Genomic DNA, 21,459 nt, shown 5'->3' with positions numbered 1-21,459 from the left:
TGTGTAAGCTAGGAAGGTTCCCAAATATTCTTATAATGTCATTCTAGAGCCACATGTTCCCGAAAAGAAATTAACATTCTGGAAAGAACTTTCTGACTCTAACCCTGTTAATTGGGACAAGATTCATATTGATAATTTCAAATGTTCTCTAAGCACTCGCATTCGTTCATTGTACTATTTCATAAAGCCATAGCATTAAATAACTTCTTGATCAAAATTAAACTAAAGAATTCTCCTAATTGTTCATTTTGCGATAACGAACCCGAGACTTACCTACATCTTTTCATCGAATGTCAGACTGTAAAAACCATTTTGGATGATACCATTAAAACTAGTAATCGGGGCACCATCCTTATGCGTTCTCGAACTATCAGAAAATCATGGAGGGGGGGGGCATAATGGCCCCACTGCCTTATTAGGGTTAAAGTGTTACTAGTGAGTGCATTTAAACGAATAGTCGATTTGACATTATATTTAACAAATAATTGTTTAATTTAAAAAAGCAAGAACGACCAAATTTAATATTGACGGAGATGTTTTGTTCGGCCAAAAATCTCAGCTTCTGTTTGTGATTTTAGTGTTGAGTATGTTTAAGGATGATCAATGGCATTGTTTCGTCATTTAAAGCCCCACTGCACTAAAAGCACTTCACCAAATCCCGCTTTAGCGCCATCTCAGATTAGCGGTAGCATTATGGTCCCGAGAAAAATAAAAGTATACACGGGAAAAGGGAAAATGTGAAGACATGTCTATATGAATTGAGAAATATGTACATATAAGCAGTAAATAGATATTGTATACACAGTATGTAATATTTATACAAAATATCGTTATTACTACACATCACTCCCCTATATTTGCACAATTCTCATGTTGATTTTGCCTTGATATCTTCCCATCCGATCAATAAAATTGAATGTTATAAGGACGTCTTTTATACCCCCCCCCCCCCCCCCGCTCCCCCTCCCTTCCCTAGTAAAAATATAAAAGCTTATTTCGAATCTTCGTATCATCGAAAGTGGAAGATCATGTTAAAATGCATGTTAATAAGGAAAAGACCTTTCGTAGATTTGCCATATTTTTCCCCCATAGTGGCCGGTAATTTGGAACAGACCATTTGTAGATGAGGGCGTTTTTTCATGAAAGGTCGGGTAACGCGACCACTCGACCCTACGCGATGACCCGATGTTTCCAAATAAGCCAAGATAAACACAATCGCAAAAACTTCCTAAAAATCAGCTTACGGAAATTTCTAATAACCATTTGCATCAGCTATTGACATATACGAAGTGGACAATGAGGAATTGAACCAAATATGAGGTAACCTTGCTATTCATGATGACCGCTATTCATAACGTGTAACTTCCCATACCCGAAAGACTCCTATATATAAAACAGAAAAGGGGTTAGGGTCGCTAATCATAATTCTCATTGAGGGTCATTAGTCATAAAGACTGCTATTCATATTACGAAATCGGGGTCGCTATTCGTAAACACGAACAAGGGGCGCTATTCGTAAGTTACATTGGGGTTCACTTCTCATAAGGACCGCTATGTATATTACAAAATAGGGGTCGCTTTTCATAATACTAGAAGAGGGACCCTGTTCATAAGACGAGGAGAGGGTCGCTATTAGTGAAATTCATGATATTTTAAATTTGGGAAATTTTAGAAAATAGACAAGCAAGGCACAGTTATTCTTTGATGTATAATTTGTTCAGGTTTTGGCACCTGTTTATTTGAATGAGAAGTTTATTGTTAAGACTACGCACTTTGCCCGTTGAAGTACTAATTAAGTTTTGCCTAAACCGAAAACACAGAATTGTAAGCGTACGTTTCTGTATCGCGGAAGTAAATTTTACAATGGATTATCTATGCACACTCGACAATCAAGAAGTTGGGCTATATTTAATAAAGAAATAAAATGTTTCGTTTGAAATATTATGACAGAGATAATATTCCCTAGAGGACTTGGGTAGAGGTAGAGGGAAGGGTTGGCAGTATCGAGAGGGTGGCAGGAGGGGTGGTGAGATTAGGGGTATCGATAAGGGGGAGTGTATTGGTAAATTACTATGATTTAAAACAAATTGCTATTTTATGTAAACTAATATGAGTTTTAATTTTGGACCCCATGGAAGAACAGGACCATTTTGAAAATGGTCCTGAAATGAACTTTTCCAACCGTTTGTCTATAATTACACATTTACTTACTTTCCTATCATTTGAAATGTGTTTTATATGTATGTTTTTAAAACGTGTATGTATATATATGGATTTCGGAATTTAACACACAAACAAATTCATAATGCGGAATAAGGGTCGCTATTCAAAATACGAGAAGAGGGTCGCTTTTCATAAGACGAGAAGAGAGTCGCTATTTATGATACAAAATGAGGGTCGCTATTCAAAATATGGAATGAGGGTCGCTACTCATAATAGGAAACGATGGTCGCTATTCATAAGACGAGAAGAGGGTCGCTTTTCAAAATACGAAATGATGGTCGCTATTTATAATACGGAATGAGGGTCGCTATTCATAAAAAGAAACAAATAAGCAAACAAAATGATAATAAGAAAGGGAAAAATTGGATGAGGTGCATCCCCGCGGTATTCCCTTTGTAAAAGTACATATTACCGACAATTTTCATTAAAGTAGTTCATAGATGGCGAAGCCCGTTTGCGGGGGGGGGGGGGGGTAGCAGTGTTGCCATCAAGGGGATAATATATTATTTCCCTAACCCTCAGCAAAGGAAGGACGTGACATACAGGGGGTTGTAGGGATTTAAGTTATCTACCATATTCAAGCTTTTCGTAGATATACAATATTGCACAATATATTTCCATATAAGTAAGGAAGATAGATTTATATGTAATGATGTTTTTGTTCTGTAATTATTTACTAGTATCTTGTTTCATGAAAATTCACGTCAGCCGTTCTCCTCATTTGTTTTTCCCTTTATTGTATTATGTTTAAATTTTGGTTAGGCTATTTAAAGTAATTGATTCTGTATATTTCGTGTGTTAATAACCGGTATGCAGGTATACGTAGATTTGAATAACAATTACGTGTATTTTTTGTATTTGCTGTGAATTGATCATGTCTTGAATTAATCGATGCTTAACTTTTTCTGAACCTGCATGCATATTTATGTTTACATTCCGTATTTTCCCCGTTTTTGTTCTGTATTTATCATTATATCCTGTCCCCTTGTTGCTACGAGGGCTAGATATCCCACCCCAAAATAAATACAAAAACAAATTTATCACGGCATTTTTTCACAGTTATTTGTTGGCACTAAATAAACCTTAACAGACCTGCTTACCTCTCACCACTAACAAAAATATTTAAAAAAAGGTTCATATTCGGATTCCAAGACCTCTTTGTACGCTACGTGACGCGAAAACCTTCAATGTCCAAAAGTGTCCAAACCCCCTATCCCCACAAACAAAACACAATTTTAAAGTGCCCCCCCCCACGCCCCTCACCCCTCTCCGGGCAGTAACTATGATCATGGTCCGGTCCAACCCCGTTATATAATTTGTAGGTCCATAAGTCCTACTTAAGCTACTTTCTTCAAAAACATTGTCGGATAAACAATTACCAGTTTCTGAAATAGCAAACTCATAATAACTATGATAATGGGCCTGCTTGGTATACTTAATGTCACAGTGACGCAGCCTGGAAAAGATCAGTCGGGGGCAGGGTGGTGGGGCAAGATTTCCCACAAGGAGAACAAATTACGACAGGATTATATGTGTGTTTTTGTTTTACTTGTTTTTTCGTCACCGCGGGAGCATGGGATGTTTCTATATAATCATCAAAATAAAAAAGGTAACATGTACTTTCATAATAGAAATATATTCGGGGTCATGTGTCCATCCCCCCCCCCCCCCCGCAGCTAAGCGACAGCCGTGGGGCTGGTCCCATCCAATATTTTATTTTTATGAATAGCGACCATCATTTCGAATTATAAACAACGACCCTCGTTTCGTATTATGAATAGCGACCCTTTTCTTCTATTATGAATAGCGACCCTCATTCCGTATTATGAATAACGACCCTCATTTCGTATTATGAATAGCAAACCTCGTTCCGTATTATGTATAGCGACCCTCTCCCTTTATTATAATTGGCGACCCTGATTTTGTATTCTGAATAGCGACCCTCATTTCGTATTATGAATGGCGACCCTCATTTCTTATTATGAATATATATATATATATATTTTTTTTTTTTAATGGTTTATTTCATTAAAAAACATTCGCGGCCCGAGAGCCGAATTGCAGTTTCTTTTACAAAGTATACATCAGTGACAAAGTAAAATTACACGTAAAACATTATGCATGGTAGCATTATGGTAGTAAAATTGGAATTCTTTTGTACATATAAAATATATTTGTGCTTCAACGACCTTGGCATATTGCTTGGTACATATACAGAAATTCGAATTGTATTACCATATTTGCAATAAAATTATATATTAAACTTATACAATATATGAATAGTAATACATTTTTTATATTAAAAAAAAAATAAATGTTTTGGTTGGAAAATGCATAGCCAGATGGGTAAGGTATGGTCATGGTGTTTTCTTCAATAAAGGTAACAGAGACAACAACAGAAACCAAATCCAGGAATTATAAAGTCAAATAAATGCTCTAATGATTTAAACAGATTATACAAATTATATATTGTAGGTAAAATGCAGAACATTTTGTATTTGGGCCAATTTAGTAAAAGGTACATGTAGAGTATTGCATAAAAATAAGATAAGTTTCGCATAAAAACATGGGTAAAAGGTTGCTATTGTAATATTCGATATAATGTGTATCATCTTGGTAATCGTTAAAAAGTCAAACAGGATTTTGTACAATTAAATCTGATTTAGTTAAAAAGAAGTAAAATTCTATAACATTATTCAAAAATGCATTCACATGTCACCCTTATATTTAGGAAGTTATATCAGAGAAATAGAGAGAGATAGAGAAAGAGAGAAAGAAGGAGAGTGAGAAAAGGGAGAGAGAGAGAGAGGGGGAGGGTGGGAAAGAGATAGGGAGAGAAAGAGAGATAGAGAGAGAGAGAGAGAAAGGAGAGAGAGAGAGAGAGAGAGAGAGGAGAAAGAGAGAGGAAAGAGAGAGAGGGAGGGGAGACAAAGAGTGAGAGTAACAAGACAGAGAGCTAGAGAACAAGAAAGCCATGAAGAGGGTCTCCCCGCTCCGCACTGACAGAGAGGAGAAAATAGGGATAATAAGAGAGTGAAAGTAGTAGAGAACAATGAATGTGTTCGTCGTAGGTGAAACTGGTAATTATTCAGTACTATGAGCGTTTAACAATCTGACTAGATATGGCAACGGACTGTTTCTACGACCCTCTTCTTCTATTATGAATAGCGAACCTCTTCTCATATTACGAATATCGAACCTCTCCTTTTATTATGAATAGCGACCTATATTCTGTATTATAAATAACGACCCTCATTTCGTATTATGAATAGCGACCCTCTTCTTCTATTATGAATAGCGACCCTCTTCTTTTATTATAAATAGCGACCCTCTTCTTCCATTATGAATAGCGGTATTTACGAATAATAACTTCATGAATAATGACCCTTTTCTCAAATTATTAATAGCGGTCCTTATGAACAGCGATCATCACGAATAGCGAACAAACCCCCCCCCCCCCAAAAAAAAAAATAAAAAATAATAATAATAATAATAATAATAATAATAATACTAATAATAGTAATAATATAATAATAATAATAATAATAATAATAATAATAATAATAATAATAAAATTAATAAATTAATAAATTAAAATAAAATAATAATAATAATAATAATAATAAATTGAAAAAAATAATAATAATAATAATTTATCTGGGATGATGTTGAGTTCTCGAAAATATTTTGCTTTAGTGTTTCAGTAATTATGGTATAATTACTTACCGTCCCTCATCCACTCTGAGTACCAGTCCTCTAGTAATTCAAAGTCCACTTTGATCTTGACATCGTCGTGTTGTATGTCTGCAGCCTTGTCTTCCGGTTCGATGCACTTATCCAGCACAAACTTGCAGACACCTTTTAAAAATCCCACAATGATGATAGTTCAGTGGTTGTTTTAATTGACTGCTTAGACAGTAAGTATATGTGCTTGTAAGTAACCAACCAGGGAACCGACGGATTTAAGTTCTCTTCGAGGGACTGGGTTTTAGAAGATTAGTGCATTACCAAAGGGCGTGGGCCTGGGACCTCCCGGTTACGAGGCCACTGCTCTACCACTGAGCAATCGTGGTTTATAATAATGTGCAAAGTGCTGATGCATTCTACACACATTACGAACCATGTCATTTTTCCTTATGGTACTGTGTCTTTGATTTTCTTTAAAATAGGCTCGATCTGTCCGTTAAGGAAAGAAACAACGTTCTTAAGATGTTATCAAGTTTAAAGAACGATTACGTCCAAATGAAAGGGTTAAATCACTACCTGGCATAGAGCTGATGAGTTTCCTCATAGGTGTCGTTTTGGTTTCTCCGCACCTCGTCGCATTCGTCATAAGGCTTCTCCAATTAGGTTGTTTGAGCAACTCTACGGCAATCATCCTAAACAAATATTTGTATTCATGTTCCAAGAGTATTAATTGAATGTCTGGTAATACCATCATTTAGAAATGTAGATATATTTCCAGTTAGATTTAACAATATTTTGTCGTTTGAAAACACATTAAAATATACATAAATTATAGAATTAAAAAATAAAAACTTCTAAATTACCAAAGTTCTGAATGACACAAATGAAGCGAATCTCATTCCTTTTCTACACAAGGAGTTATTTGACTGATATTAAAGATAATATGTCCGTTTTGCAGACATCATCAAATTCCGTAGAACTTTGCAGGAATTATAAATATCATGTATATACTATCTGTGAAATTTAAACGTTAGCAGTGTCCTAGTATTCAAATTACGCAAGGCAACCCGTTTACTTTCTAGACCATAGCGTCGGACACTATTGGGTGACTGACTGACATGTTATTTTTTCTTTGGTAATAACATACTTAGAATGAGCTGTAACATGAACATGAGTATTTGTCTACATCAATAACCCACTACTTGTAATAGCCAAAATTTAACTGATTGAATCTTTGTGCAGCATGAAACGTACGACCATTCGGTACAAGGGTCTGAAAATTCGACTGTTACTTAGGTGATTACAATCGCTTATGTCGATTAAACAACTAAAGGTCGTTATTTTCCAACAAAAAAACATTTTCAAGTCCGTTTGTTTTAAGGGACGGTCTAAATAAGTATTGTCTTTCAAATGTCGTTGGAATTTAACCTTTTCATTTGTTTGACCTGCAAATGGGACATAGTACCTTTAAAGGAAATCTAACCTCCCAAAATAAGTGTTGGTATTCTGTAAAACGGGATGAATTCCTGCTTTTTGGTGTATAATAAATATTACAAACGTACTGTATACACGAGATATACAGTGCGTTCCAGAAAAAACGAAACCGAAAATTATCGATGTTTTATCATAACTTAATCACAATTATAATTAATAAATGACACATATTTGTAAAGCTCAGATCCTCCTCTTTCATTTGATGCAACTCATATGATGCATATTTCAAGCATGAGGGATTTAAAACAATTTGAAGAGAGGAAGCCAAAAAGTAATTTTGCGAGTGGTATCTGAATTTCAAAGAGAAAATCACATTTCTAGAAAGTTCCATACCTGCCCTTTCATCTGACCCTCAGTCAGGAAAAATGAGCTAGGAATAACAAAGTTCTCTTTGTTTAAAGTAATGCTTGCATTTCCTTAATTTGATTAAACGATTTCGTTTTCACTGGCTGCCTGCCGTAGCAACAAACAGAGTTGACAAATGACTTAACTCCGTTTCGTTGACAATCAGCCATGCATCAAGTCTTTCGTCTTCTTTCTGCATGTCTGATCGTCAACGAAAAGGAGTTAAGCAATTTGCGTTCTGGCAATTGGAGTACAAAGGATTTAAGCAGGTAAAATGAAATACTTCAACACCACAAACACCTGAGACCCGTTGCACAAAAACTTACCATTGATGGTAACTTTGCCATCAATAGCAACTAACATGGCAACAGGGCTCAACAGCCAATCAAAATCAAAGTTTTCATGGTAGTTACCATTGGTGGCAAAGTTACCATCAATCGTGAGTTTTGTGCAACGGGGCCCTGGGAAGGGAGCATCCATAAATGTGTATACATTTAGTTGGTAAACGACTTCCCATAGTACGTCATACCAGGGACGTGATAGAGAAGCACTGGAATCAAGCCGCTCTCCTTTGACCCCATGCTCCAAGCCGCCGAAAAGTTATGCGCTAATCTGCAACTGCTGACCAGGTGGTGAGATAAAAGAGCGCATGAATTTCAGGATTTAGAAATCCTACATCAGAAAATGGTATCACAGCAACTGTTCGCTGTCCTTTTCAATGATTTCTCATCCATTGTTGAATGTGTAAAGAGTAGAACAAGCGAACACAAACTTGTGTATTTTCATCCTTGTTTTAACTTCAAAAATACAAACAACACGCATTAGCAAACTTAATGTTATTGAAGATTGTAAGTCATGGATTAAATAACGGGATATTAAAAAATACACAAATGAGTTTTTGTCAGGATGTAATTTTTCTTTTGCCAACTCTGGCACATATTATAGGAAGGACGGAGTACTAAATTTGAAAATTTGTTTGATGCACTTTTCGCAATACAATTACTTGAGAAATTGTACCATTTGTTGATTTTCTTTATCATATAATTGTTTTATATGTATTGTGAAATAAAATATTCATGTATATGAATGAAGTTTACTAATAAAATTCAATCAATCCCCATATGAAGTTTTTGATTTACACTCAAATTTTGCCGGTAATTTATATTTTGTAATAAATGTAAAACTGATGCCTGGCTTTCGAAAGTCAACGCAGTGGAAGCGCGGTTCGGAGCATGGAACTTCAAAGCCAAGTGGAATACACATCCCATTGTTACGCTTCAGAACTCACGAATGCGTTTGAATAAATTACACAAGTTTCGCCTCCTTTCTTTCACCTCTCTTGTCATACTATCAAGAAAATGGCGATACCCATGTCTTGTTGAAAAAATGTGCTTTATTCTTGCCTTTTGCCCTTCTCATACATTTTGGTGGGGAAGATTGAAGATTGATCGTCAAGAATGCAATAAATCTCTCAGAACAACTAACGTAATTCATTGGGGAAAGGTTTCCTTGAATAAGACTAGATCAACGACTAGCGTGACCTTTATCGGTTGGTGTCAGATTGACATCGTACAAAAGGTGTGATTAAAGTGAATAATGCAAACGTTGCTAGATGATTGTTTTTATTGGCGCAGGCAAGGAGTTTTAAGAGATGGAGTCATATCTAGCTCATTCCCTTTGTACCATCTTCGATGCCGCCAGGAGAAAACATGTTAGGCATGTGCTTAACTGGACATTTCTTTCAGATACGTAGACAACAGATTATTGCCTAGCTGCAAACTAACGAACCACTCTCAAAGTGAAATATGCTTTTGAAATGATAATTACTTGTCGCTACTACTCGTCTGATAATACGAGCAGTACACAGTGCTTACATTTACAGGAGGCAAGCGAAAGGAAATGGAGGAAAATTTCCTGATATATTAATTAAAATTACTCGACTGGGCATGTGTGGGCACTAATCTACCCTATAACATCATAATGAACTGTACATGACCAAATTTACCTTTTATTTTCGTGAGCCGGAAGTTAACGGGAACGTTTCAATATGCAGGTTTTAGGATTGTAAATTTTTACTATTTGTCACAAATTTAAACTGCTATTATATGATGCAACCACATTCCTTGACACAATTAGGCTTTTGTATTCATATTTTATCGTACGTTCGATTTTCACCTTCTTAGTTCAAATAAAGAGTGAAAAATTAACTATATTTCTTTGTTCCAAAAAAATCACTACTACTTTCAATTATATTGGCGGTTTCAAACCTCGGACATAAAAGTAACAGCACAACTGTAGATTCTATTGTGCAACCTTAGACTAATATGTTGTCCGTTGGAACTCCAGCTTGTAAAACTCCTTGACGCAGGTAATAGCGGAGTTGACATGACGCTTCGTGTGCAAAGGGCATTATCGCAATTCTAATATTTTAATAACTTTTAAACAAACAAGTTAGTCATGGATTAAGGAGTACTTTGCAGCTAAAGCCCCCATCACACCAAACTAGTTCTCACTACGTTCTAGAACCATCCAAGAAAATCGTAAAACGGGTTGTGATCGGGGCAGAATGTGTAAATAATGTGTATAATACGATCCTAGTTCGTTCATAAACAGTCCTCATTAGGTCAATCTGTACCCCGTCCACAGTCAGTTCATATCAAGTTCAGACCGGGTAAATTTACCATTTTCAGACAGTCCAAGCCAGTCCGTAGTCAGTTTAAACTCATTATTAACTACTTCTACCTCGTTCCCAATACGTCCAAAACAAGTTTTATTAGTTTGCCACTTGTTCTAACTAGTTTGTAACCCGACTGACCCGTTCAAAGACAGATCAACTTGTCCTCATATCGTTCTTAGTGCATTCGAACGCGCTCCTATTGCTGGCTCGGGGGATATACAAAAGACTCATTGCATTCTCGCAATTCCTCATTCCCGTTCAACTTCAACGCTTCAAGCTTTACAGATCAAGATATTCAAGTGAAGCCTCCATCTCACTAAACTAGTTCTCACTACGTTCTGGAAAATGTTGCCAAACGGTCTTAAACTGTGTGCGAACGGAGTGAACGTAAGAGCAACTGTTTACGATCTTTTTAAGAACTTCATGAAGGGGCTCGGACTAGCTTGGACGGAAATGGTGCTCTAGAACTATGAGCATGTTCAAAATTTCTCCCGTCCTGCAATTAGACGGAGTGACAACGTACTTAAAACGAGATGAACGTACTACGAACGGAATTGTCGTACTTCGATCCTACTAGGAACGTGTTACAACGTGACGTGGTCGACCATCAATTAGCAAGAACGTGCTGGGTTCTTATAGCCCTCGAGCCAGGACGGGATTACACACGCACGATAGGAGCGCGTTCTAACGCACTCAGAACTAGATGAGGACGAGTTGAACTGTCTCTAAACGGGGTGGTTGGGTAATAAACTATTCAGAACAAGGTGTGAACTAGTAATAATGGTTAGGACGTATTGGGAATGAGGTATATAGTTAGTCAAGAGTTTAAACTGACTACGGACGGGCTCGGACTGTTTGGAAATGGCAAATTTTCCCAATCTGAACTTGATATAAACTGACTGTGGACGGGGTACAGACGAGTTGGACGTATTGTGGACTCTTTATGAACGAGCTAGGATCGTATTATAGACATTAGTCCAGTCCGAGCTCGTCCATGTTGTCCTTGAACAGATCATAATTAGTTGCTACTACGGTCAACTCCGTTCGCACACAGTTTCAGTCCGTTTGGCAACATTTTCGAGAACGTAGTGAGAACTAGTTTTGTGTGATGGGGGCTTTACAGGTTACCTTAAAAGCACGATCTTAAAGCGATACCTAACTGATGAAATTTCTGCCCTAGCGTAATGTTTACTCCACAGTGCGATATCATCGCCATCTCAGTGCACAAGATGTCTTCTCTATCATTAGCGGATATTGCGGTGATTCGTACCACGTGCTAACTACGAACTGGGGATCGTTTGTAAAGTTTGACACACGCGTTTCTATGGGATATCGTTGAACTTGTACTTTTAACGGTTTCGTGAAACAATGCACAGGGGGTGTTTCACAAAGATTATAAGTATATCTTAACTCTGAGTTGGATTTAAACATTATGGAGAGCCATTTGTAGCCTAAAATAAAACATATTCAAAAGCAAAAATTCAAGTATTTTAGACTTTTCATAAATTCCACATCAAGAACATGAAATCCCCTAGATAATAGAAAATATGAATGATTTGAATAATTTGTATGCCTTTTAAAATAACTTTTAGAAACAAAATTCAAAAAAGCTAACCGCTTTCTATAATTGTTAAGTCCAACTTAGAGATAAGTTCAACTTAGGATCGTTGTGAAACATCCCCCTGGTCTATGGGAAGAGGAAAAATGGACTATTGGAAAAATCAAATCTGTATTGACTTACTCGTGCCCGTTGTCGATGGCATAGTCTAAGCAATTCAGATCCTTCACGTCACATTCAAGAAACCCTATCTGCTCCTGTAGCATGTTCAAGAGCAATTCAACGATCAAGATATCCCCTTTTCGGCAGGCATACATGAGCGGTGTCATCTAATGTTAAGAAAACAATCATAACATATCTTAATTTAAGGATGTGGAGGGAACGTGGTCAATTGGATATGTTAGCGGTCTGTGTGTTGTTCACACGGTTCACGGTTCGAGTCCCGCCATGGCACTATTGCCCTTTGGTGAGACATTAATCTACATTTGCCACACTCCACCGGGATGTGGTAAATGGGTACCTGGCGGGAACAAATTAATTGAAATGCTAGAGCGCCATGATGGCTGAAGGCATGGGCACACAAAAGATTTTTCATGGTGGTAACGGGGGGGGGGGGGTCAATGAATTATTGATAATTTATTGCCATTTTATTTTTCATTTTTTTATTTGTGGGAACTGCCCCCTACCCTAGCCCCCGCTTCGTACAGTCATGGTTAAAGAGAAGACTGAGTTCTGGGAAGAGGTGAAAAATAATTTGTGAGCGTTACTCATTCTTATTATGCAAGTGTGGAAGAACATCAGATAAGACATGTTCCCTGAAAAGCATGGCTCTTCAAATGCCTTCATATTCTAAATATGCATGTAACATCGTAAAAATCGGGGGCCGGCTTTTTACGCCACTGTTCGTGTAGTCCCATATACATCTTTCTGCGTACAGTGTTTGTAACTATACCAAGACTTGGCCAAATTTCTTATCATTTTGATGATTCCAGAACCTTGCAATACACACAAATTCTTAAATGCTAGATGATCAACCTTTTTTGGTCGGTTCCACACCGTTTCTTTCACAATGCAATCGCATGACCAGACCTCAACTTCATCTTTAAGTGGCAAAGCAATGGCCTCGTAGCTGTGAGGCCCCAGCATCACAACCGTGTCGATGTGCTATATTAGTGCCCTCATATTGCTCCGTTTAGTCTCATTTCACAACGCCCCCTATCGTCAGAGCAGGGTCCGAGTCAGCAGCCTAACATGTTAGCCTATGGACGTTTTTTTTTTAAATCGTTAAAAATTCATTTTTTGTTTAAACGAAAAGCACATCCACCCCGACGTACGTTATCACTAGCTCTTTCATTGGGGCCCTCATGTCTCATTGACTTTTGAAAGTTCACCTACCGTAATTTTTCAAAATAGGTTGCAAGCTCGTCATTGCCTATAATACACATGTGAAACAAGTCTAACTTTGCACTCAGTTTGCCAAGCGATTTGAAGATTATAGGTCGAGCACACGAAACATAAAAAGCATGAATTATCATAGATCACTTCTGCCTATTTCATTATGTCCATTTCATCCAACCCCCCCACCGTAATTTTTCTATTTAGTAAAAGCAAACATTTAGCCGAGGTAAGCAAAAACATGAATATTCATGACACACCATGGACTATTCGGTTATTAACAGAGGGGTGCAATCGGTCATCACGTCAAACTCCCCCAATTGCCACCAAGTATTTCATATAATTATATAGTTTGGTATGTTTCTTTGACTCACTCATGAATTATTAAATATCAATGATGGTTTAAAGAAATGTAAAAGAAATTTTAGTTGATATTTATTAACAAAGTAATTTATATTTAGCAAAGCAATCTCAAATACAAAATTACTATCAAGTGTCGTCTGCTACGCCGATTGTCGCCTACTTCGTTAAGGGCCTATCTCACTGAGCAGCGAATGCTTGCGAACGTTGCGAATTTGGATTCGCCAACTTTTCTGACGAATTTTGGCGAAAATCAGCGACATTAAGTGACGTTTAGCGACAATTAGCAACATTTGAGCGAATGTCTCCGAAAGTGTTTGCGAAAGGCAGTTGGCGACTATTAGCGACTGTAAACAAATGTTAGCGACAACTTTTGCGAAGATTAGCAACTATTTGCCAATCCTTTGCCACTATTTGTGAACGTTTGAGACCTTTTGCTAACTACTGGTACTCAATGGGTCGATTTTTATAAAGGAACCATATGGTAACGTGGTCGCTAGCTTTAGCGAAACACAGAGAACTGACGAAAACAAAGAGCAAAACCGTTTAACGACCGTTTGCAAAAGCTTACGACTGTTTTGCAAACGCTAACGACTGTTTTGCAAACGCCTGCAACTGTTTGCGGAAAAATAAATTCGCAAAGAAATTTTGAACATGTTCAACATTTCTTTGCGACAAGAAAAACTGTTTACAAAAAAAAAAACTGTTTGCGATCTTTCTTGCAACCTTTTACAACATTTTACAAACTCTGGCGAAACCCCAAATTCGCTACGTTCGCAAGCATTCGCCGCTCTGTGAGATAGGCCCTGTAAAGGCACATATTTATCGTTTGGACTGTAAGGTATACCAGGGAGATTTGTATTTTCCTGCAGTACAACGTATAGCAGGAAAATGTTGTATATGCGGATCCTTTTAATGATTACGTAATGAAAGTGGCGAGGCGGTATGGTTTGAATAACTTAGGCAGGTGAAAGTTATTGTATTGAGAAGGAAAGGAATGTTCAGAAAGGCATAGAGAGGGAAGTGGGCGTGGTAGCATGTACGCGGTGGCCTGTACTTATAGCGCGCGAACACATCACACCCAATGGCATATACACCCGGTACCCTGCAACACAGTGGAACATGCTAAGAAATTAAAAGATTATCTACAAAATGGACCTCTTGAATCATCTGAGAAGTAAATTACCCTATTCTGATGACTTCAATGAATGTCAAGATAACAATGGCTGCTTTTCCATCCAAAAATAAAACTAGTTTGAATTAGAAATAGTCAATTTCTCGATAATTTCACAAAATATATTTGCCGCCGCATTCAATATGACGTCATTAACAGCTGATTGGCTAGTTTGGTAGTGACGTCGAACGAGCTATGTTTGTGCTGCAGTGATCGAGCGAGCGAAAATGAGACAATCTTAGCAATATGTTTGTGGGGCTTTAATCCTCATTACTGTCATTTATGACTTAAGGGCGTAGGTCCCCTAGTCTATGAGGCTGTTCACACCGCAATGAGATAGCGCGGTCTATCGTAGCACCCCCTTTTTTCTAGCGCGCGCTAGACCGCGCTATCTCTCGTGGACCACCCGCAAGAGGTGCTCCTGTGGTACGCCGTTTAGGCTCGCCGTGGCTCGCTGTTGGGCGGACCAAAACGACGTTGTACCTTCCAAACCGCAGAGATAGCGCGGTCTAGCGCGCGCTATCTCTGCCGGTGTGAACAGCCTCTATGATATGCATAGAAGAATACACATGCTTTAGCAGTCACGCAAAACAAACACTGTCCAAGTATTATTCAATAAAATCTGAGAATTATACTATTATCTAGATCCATTAGGAATAAATCATTGTCAAAATAATTCCATAAATTGGGGTAAAAAAAAAATATTCCAAATTTATGAGCAACAGTATAGTAGCGATAATTATGATAATAGTAATAATGATGAAAGCAAAAACTGCTACCTCATCCTTGTCCTTGGTTCCTGCTAGTTCCTTGTCAGTTTTCAAGATGAGATCACTAGTCATTCTGTGACCTCCTTTAATCGCCACGTGGAGTGCTGTTTGTCCCATCTTATTCCTGATCATAACATAAATAAAATGATAGATGAAGAGAAAAAAATACAATTGAGTTCTTGTTTAAGACCGCAGATAACTTTAAAGTGCATGGTTATTGCTAGGTTCTAGGACAATTACCCCCTAGGCAATCACCCCCGGAAAATTACCCCCCCCCCCCCGAAGGACGATTACCCCCGGAAAATAACCCCCCGTAGAATTACCCCCGAGGACAATCCCCCCCCCCCCGAGGAAAACTACCCCCCGAGGAAAATTATGATCCAATAGCAAAAGATGATCTGACACATTGATAAATGGCTACGAGCCCATAATATCCCCTGCATGAACCCATATTCCTTCAAATACTAAAGTTGTCTTGCTCATTACTACACATTTCTCTTTAATTATTTTGATACAAAATTTCTTCAATGAATTACAACATGAAAAACATACTGCTAAAATGTTCTATTTCTGATTTTTTTTTTTTTTTTTTTTTAAATCATGCGGCTCTCTTGAAAAAAGCCAGATTGTCCAAAAAAATGTACCGAGCGGCCATTTTGAGCGGCCATTTTAAAAGAAGAAGAAAAACAAAAAGGGCCTCCTCCTTCCTATTTAAAAAAAAACAGGACGCTAAACATGCTTTTTTTATTTGGCCTTATATAACGCCAGTGCGGTCGCTGATTTCCACGAAGGACGTAAGTTTTAGGTACTTGTTCAGTGCTTCTCAAAATGCATAGAAATACATTTCTCTGGAACGGCGTTATTTCAACTTTGTGTTAGTTACGGTACTCTCTTAAGAAATATTTTAAAAATTCCAAAATCCCAAGTCTTCATAGACTATTTATTTTGCATGACTCTGTCACTCGCCAAGTGCTATGTACATATGTAGGGGCACATTTCAGAATAAAAAAGGAGAAGAAATTTTCAAACTGGTAAAACAATTAGTTTGTAATCAACACACTAGAAACGATTACAAGTACTGTATGTGGGTACCTTGCCGCCGAATGTACATGAATATTCAACAAGTGATGTATTCGGTCATGACCTTGATACACGAATATGAGGATATTCGGGCCTCTCGTTGCCCTTATTTATCAAGCTTTTAAACGTAATGAGTGTGGTACCAATGTAATCTCGGAATAAAAGATATAATATATATTCGGGCACCTCTTGTCAGCGAACGAGGAAGGAAGACACTTTATTATCTTAATTTTTGTATTTGCTCATGTAATTACATACTCTAACCGTTTCTGATATTTGTTTTTCACAAAATCAACGTTTTCCAAATGTAACTAACATTCTCTTGCGGCACCCCGGTTAAAAAACGCTGCGCTGGAGTTACAAAATCAAATGAGATGAATTACCAGAGAGTGGATATTTATTTTCTTTTGACATGGCACCGTACATATAACTTGAGGGCAATTTTTATTTCAAAATGATTTAACGTACAAGAGAACATATTATACTTCAGCATGACAACAGGAACATATAGATAACGTGAAGAAAACCTTAATTTTGGATCGTGGATGAGGGCCCATTATACATACACGATCAGCTGATCAAAAAAGTTACAGAGGATGCATGAATGAAATCTTACATCCTAATTTCTTTGTTGTGCCATTGTTGTTGAGAGAGGCTGTAACGCGTAATCGTCTGCGCGCAATGTATTGTTAAATTTCTAAGAAATGGAATTTCTGTACTTTACTCGGTAGCAAAATTGCGGGGGAATTGGGCAACCTCCATGCCCCCCCCCCCCCACATCGAATTGAATAATTTGAAAAGACTGAAAAAAGCTTCATAAATAACAAAAAAATAAAAGTTTATACAATTTTCTGTAAAGAGCAATTTGGAAAGTAGCTTGCATTTTACGTCACAGTGTTACAAATTCCTCGGGGGTGATTGTCATTGGGGGTAGTTGTCCTCGGGGGTAGTTTTCCTCGGAGGGAGGGGGTAATTGTCCTGGGGGGGTTATCGTACTCGGGGGAACTTGTCCTGTGGGGCGGTAATTGTCCTTAGGGGTTAATTGTCATCGGGGGTAGTTGTCCTGGGGGAGGTAATTGTCCTTGTGGGGTAATTGTCCTTGTGGCGTAATTTTCCGGGGGGTGATTTCCCAGGGGGCAATTGTCCTCATGCGTTATTGCTCTTATTCTTATTCATGACATTTCTAGTGCCCTCTTAGAACCTAAAATTACACTGTTGCTCATAACGGTGGAATATTTTTTTTTTATCCCAATTTATGGAATTATTTAAAAAATAATTTAAAAATACTAGATCTAGATAATAGTATACAGTCTCAGATTTTATTGAATAATAATTTGCCAATATGTGTTTTGCGTGACTGCTAAAGCATGTATATTATGCTACTATGTTTATCAACTAGGTGACCTATGCCCTTAAGTCATAAATGACAGTAATGAGGATTAATGCCTCACAAAAAGGCTCTGATATAGCACATCGACACGGTGTTGATCATGGGGCCTCACAGTTACGAGGCCATTGCTTTGTCACTGAACCATGACTGTACGCAGCGGGGGCTAGGGTAGGGGGCAGTTTCCATAAATTTAAAGAAAACAGAAAATGCAATAAATATTCAATAATTTATTGCATTCTACCCCGGTCCCCAACATAAAAAAATCCTCTGGACGGCCATGCATTATGGCTCAAGGCATGGGCACACAGAAGATTTGGTACAAAATGGTATATTCTTTCAAATTTGACCATCAGTTTTTATATTATCTCACGAAAAATATTTTGTGTAGCGCCCTCTCTAACAAAACTCAACTATCCCTTTCAAATGATACCGAACTTTCTGCCCTAGCACACTGTTTATTGCACAGCACCAATTCCTGGTCAACATGCCAACAATTCGTAAAGAAATATGTTCCTTCTGCTTTGCAGAAAGAGGACTCGATGCGACATCCAACAGCGCAGCAAGTTACAAGACCATACTGCTACAGCTGACCTGAGATGGAATATTGCGATAGGGGTTCTAGGACCATTCTTTAGTGTGTTTGGGAATCTTACTTTCTCTTCGTTTGAACATCCGGATTCTTCAGAATAGCCATTGTTGTTTGATGATGACCTTTTCGTGCTATTAAGTGGATCAAGGAGTTACCATCATCAGGATCAGCCTCGTTGATCATGTCCTTGTCCCAGGCAACGAGCTCATAAAAACTGCTGAATAAGATATAAAAGACAAAAATGTAGAGACAATATTTTTTTTCTTCATATAGTAGAGGTGTCGTGGTCTTATAAAAACATCTTCGGACTGTGGATCACATGGTTCAAGTCCCGCATCGGAACCAATTTGCCTTTGTCAAGATATTAACCTACATTTTCCATTCTCCTCCTAGGTGTTAAATAGGTACCCGCAAGGATGCTAACATTAATGTAGTATAATTGCCATGTAGAGCGCTTGCACTATCACGCGGGATTAGCAATTGAATGAAATGTCTAGGGCAATAATATATGACAATCTAAAGCGCTTATAAACGTAGCATTAAGCGGTATACAAATGTGATGATAATTACTAGTATAGAGTTGTAATTGAAAGATGATTTCTCATTTGAAAAAAAGAACGCTATCAAGTTTGGTTTTAAAGGTATAGAGTACCGAAGTGCTAACGTCATATTCGCTCGTAGTCCAGATTCTGTCCGTTTTGTTATTGTTTTATTCTTGAATCATCTATGTCCTCCTACCTAACACGCAACCCACACAGATCGTGCGACCACCGAGAATAAACCAGTCGAGGGTGAGAACGAAAGGCAAAGGTTATTTTCTCAGCTGATTGGGCGCGCGACACGGAAACAATCAAGACAGTGGACCAATTTGCTCTTCGTCCAGGATTCGTTCAAGCTACGGGCTAGGGCAGGGTGATCCTCATACAATTGTTTAAGATTGTTTGGAAACAACAACCTTGACTACTCTGTTATATTTATATTCATAAAACACAAGTCAGCCCTCGGGCCTTAAAAGCTTTAAAGCCCATCTGTAACTAGTTTGGCCAGGAGGGATTAGACTCCCCCCCCCCCTGCTTGGTCATCAAATCGGCTCTCAATTAACATGTATGTATGTGTATTCTGTATGTTGTTATTCACTTCATTTACATCAATTTCACCCTGGTCAGCAGAAAAAGTATGAAATATATTGGAGTCATCGGCAAACAGCCGAAAATTGAAATAATCAGTAGAAGTTGGCAAATCATTTATATAGATTAAAAACAGACTTGGCCCTAATACTGATCCTTGTGGAACTCCACATCTTATCGTTTTCCTTTCTGATAACGTTTGACCACACTGAACAAACTGAACATAGTTAGCGAATAGATGCGAGAAAGTAGAGGACAAAGACTAAAAAGAACGGTTGCTTTTTGGTGTGTGCTGGCTATTAGAAACATTAATCTTAAAAACATGGTTATTAATGAAAATGAAAAGCGTATTTCATATTCAAATTTCAATGGTGTAAATATCTACCATTGCTGACTATGCAAATGAGCGTCCAAAAAAATTATTATTAGGTTGAATGGTATTTCACTGGTAGATGAATGGTGCCCAACGGTACTTTGCGAGCATAATTTCAATGGTATCCGAATGGTACTTAAATGGTGTTTGTGAATGGGATCCGTATGGTATTTTCAGTGGTACTTCCGAATGCTATACATTTTTTTGTAAGGGTCTTAATATAGTATTAATGACTGCTTTGAGAGAAATAGTTGTTTTTATACGCTCAAGGGAATTGTGCTATTGCCCGAGGCGTGCCGAGGGCAATAGCCCAATTGTAACCTTCCCGAGAGCGTATAAAAACAAATATTTCTCGAATATTTAAGCAGTCATTAATACTTTTATATGCCGAAAAAAGTCAACTTATAACACCCCCTTGGCCTTTTTTTTTTTGATGAGTGTATCTTTGAGAGTAGACTAAAAAATAAAAAATATCAAAGATGGGATTCGATCTCTTGCGTACCAACGATGATGTGACTAAAATCACAGCCTTAGACCACTCGGCTATCGCGCACTCATACCATATCTAGCAGTTTTTTCTGATATATACATTAAAATGGATTGAAAACGGCTTCGCGTGCTGAATGCTTCACCGTAGCTCCATTAAACGGGCCCTTCTTTTACTTTTGCAATGCATTGGCACGAACTTAGATCAAGATCTATCGGTAGATGTTGTTTTTGGAAGTTTATTTTCGTCTTCATGTCAACAATGCAAGATAAATTGTCGGTAAGACCGATCGAGATTCAATTGTATTGAAATTACCGACCAATTCATCGCACACGTACTGTATCCTCGATCGCTCAGACCATATTTTTTAAAACATGTATACCTATGGGTGTTTCACCAAGACTGAACTATTTCCCCGGTAACCATGGTTACTGGGATTTTAGAACTATTTTTTAGAACTATTACATGGGTTTGGAATTTTACCGGGAATTTTACAGGAATAGTTGAAGTTTATGAATGCAATTTCGACCAATCAGATGGCTGGATTTCTTAAGTGAGGTATATAAAATGCACTAAATTGGCTTGTTGAAAGTGAGCCCCTAAAAAATAACAAGAATATACACAACATACTATACATTGAGAGAAAAATATCAAAAAATTATTACAGAAAAAACTTAAAGATAAAGACCAGTTATGATCATGCGATTGCATTGTGAAATATTTCTTCTAG

General features: G+C 37.7%; 1 protein-coding gene across 1 annotated transcript in view; it reads right to left on the bottom strand.

Annotated features, from left to right (window-relative positions):
• Positions 1 to 12,163: 12,163 nt before the first annotated feature.
• LOC100889662 (ankyrin repeat-containing protein At5g02620-like) overlaps positions 12,164 to 21,459 on the bottom strand; it is a 38,917-nt gene continuing 29,621 nt past the window's right edge. Inside the window, exons 7-9 of the mRNA XM_030993903.1 lie at positions 18,807 to 18,956; positions 15,693 to 15,807; positions 12,164 to 12,313 (exon numbers count right to left, since the gene is read on the bottom strand). Of these exons, the coding sequence (XP_030849763.1) occupies positions 12,164 to 12,313; positions 15,693 to 15,807; positions 18,807 to 18,956 (415 nt within the window). The remainder of the gene's footprint in view (positions 12,314 to 15,692; positions 15,808 to 18,806; positions 18,957 to 21,459) is intronic.

Source organism: Strongylocentrotus purpuratus, unplaced genomic scaffold (genome assembly GCF_000002235.5).
Source record: "Strongylocentrotus purpuratus isolate Spur 01 unplaced genomic scaffold, Spur_5.0 spur5_scaffold_20, whole genome shotgun sequence".
Lineage (NCBI taxonomy): Eukaryota > Metazoa > Echinodermata > Echinoidea > Camarodonta > Strongylocentrotidae > Strongylocentrotus > Strongylocentrotus purpuratus.
This window is presented reverse-complemented; position numbering and strand designations above follow the sequence as displayed.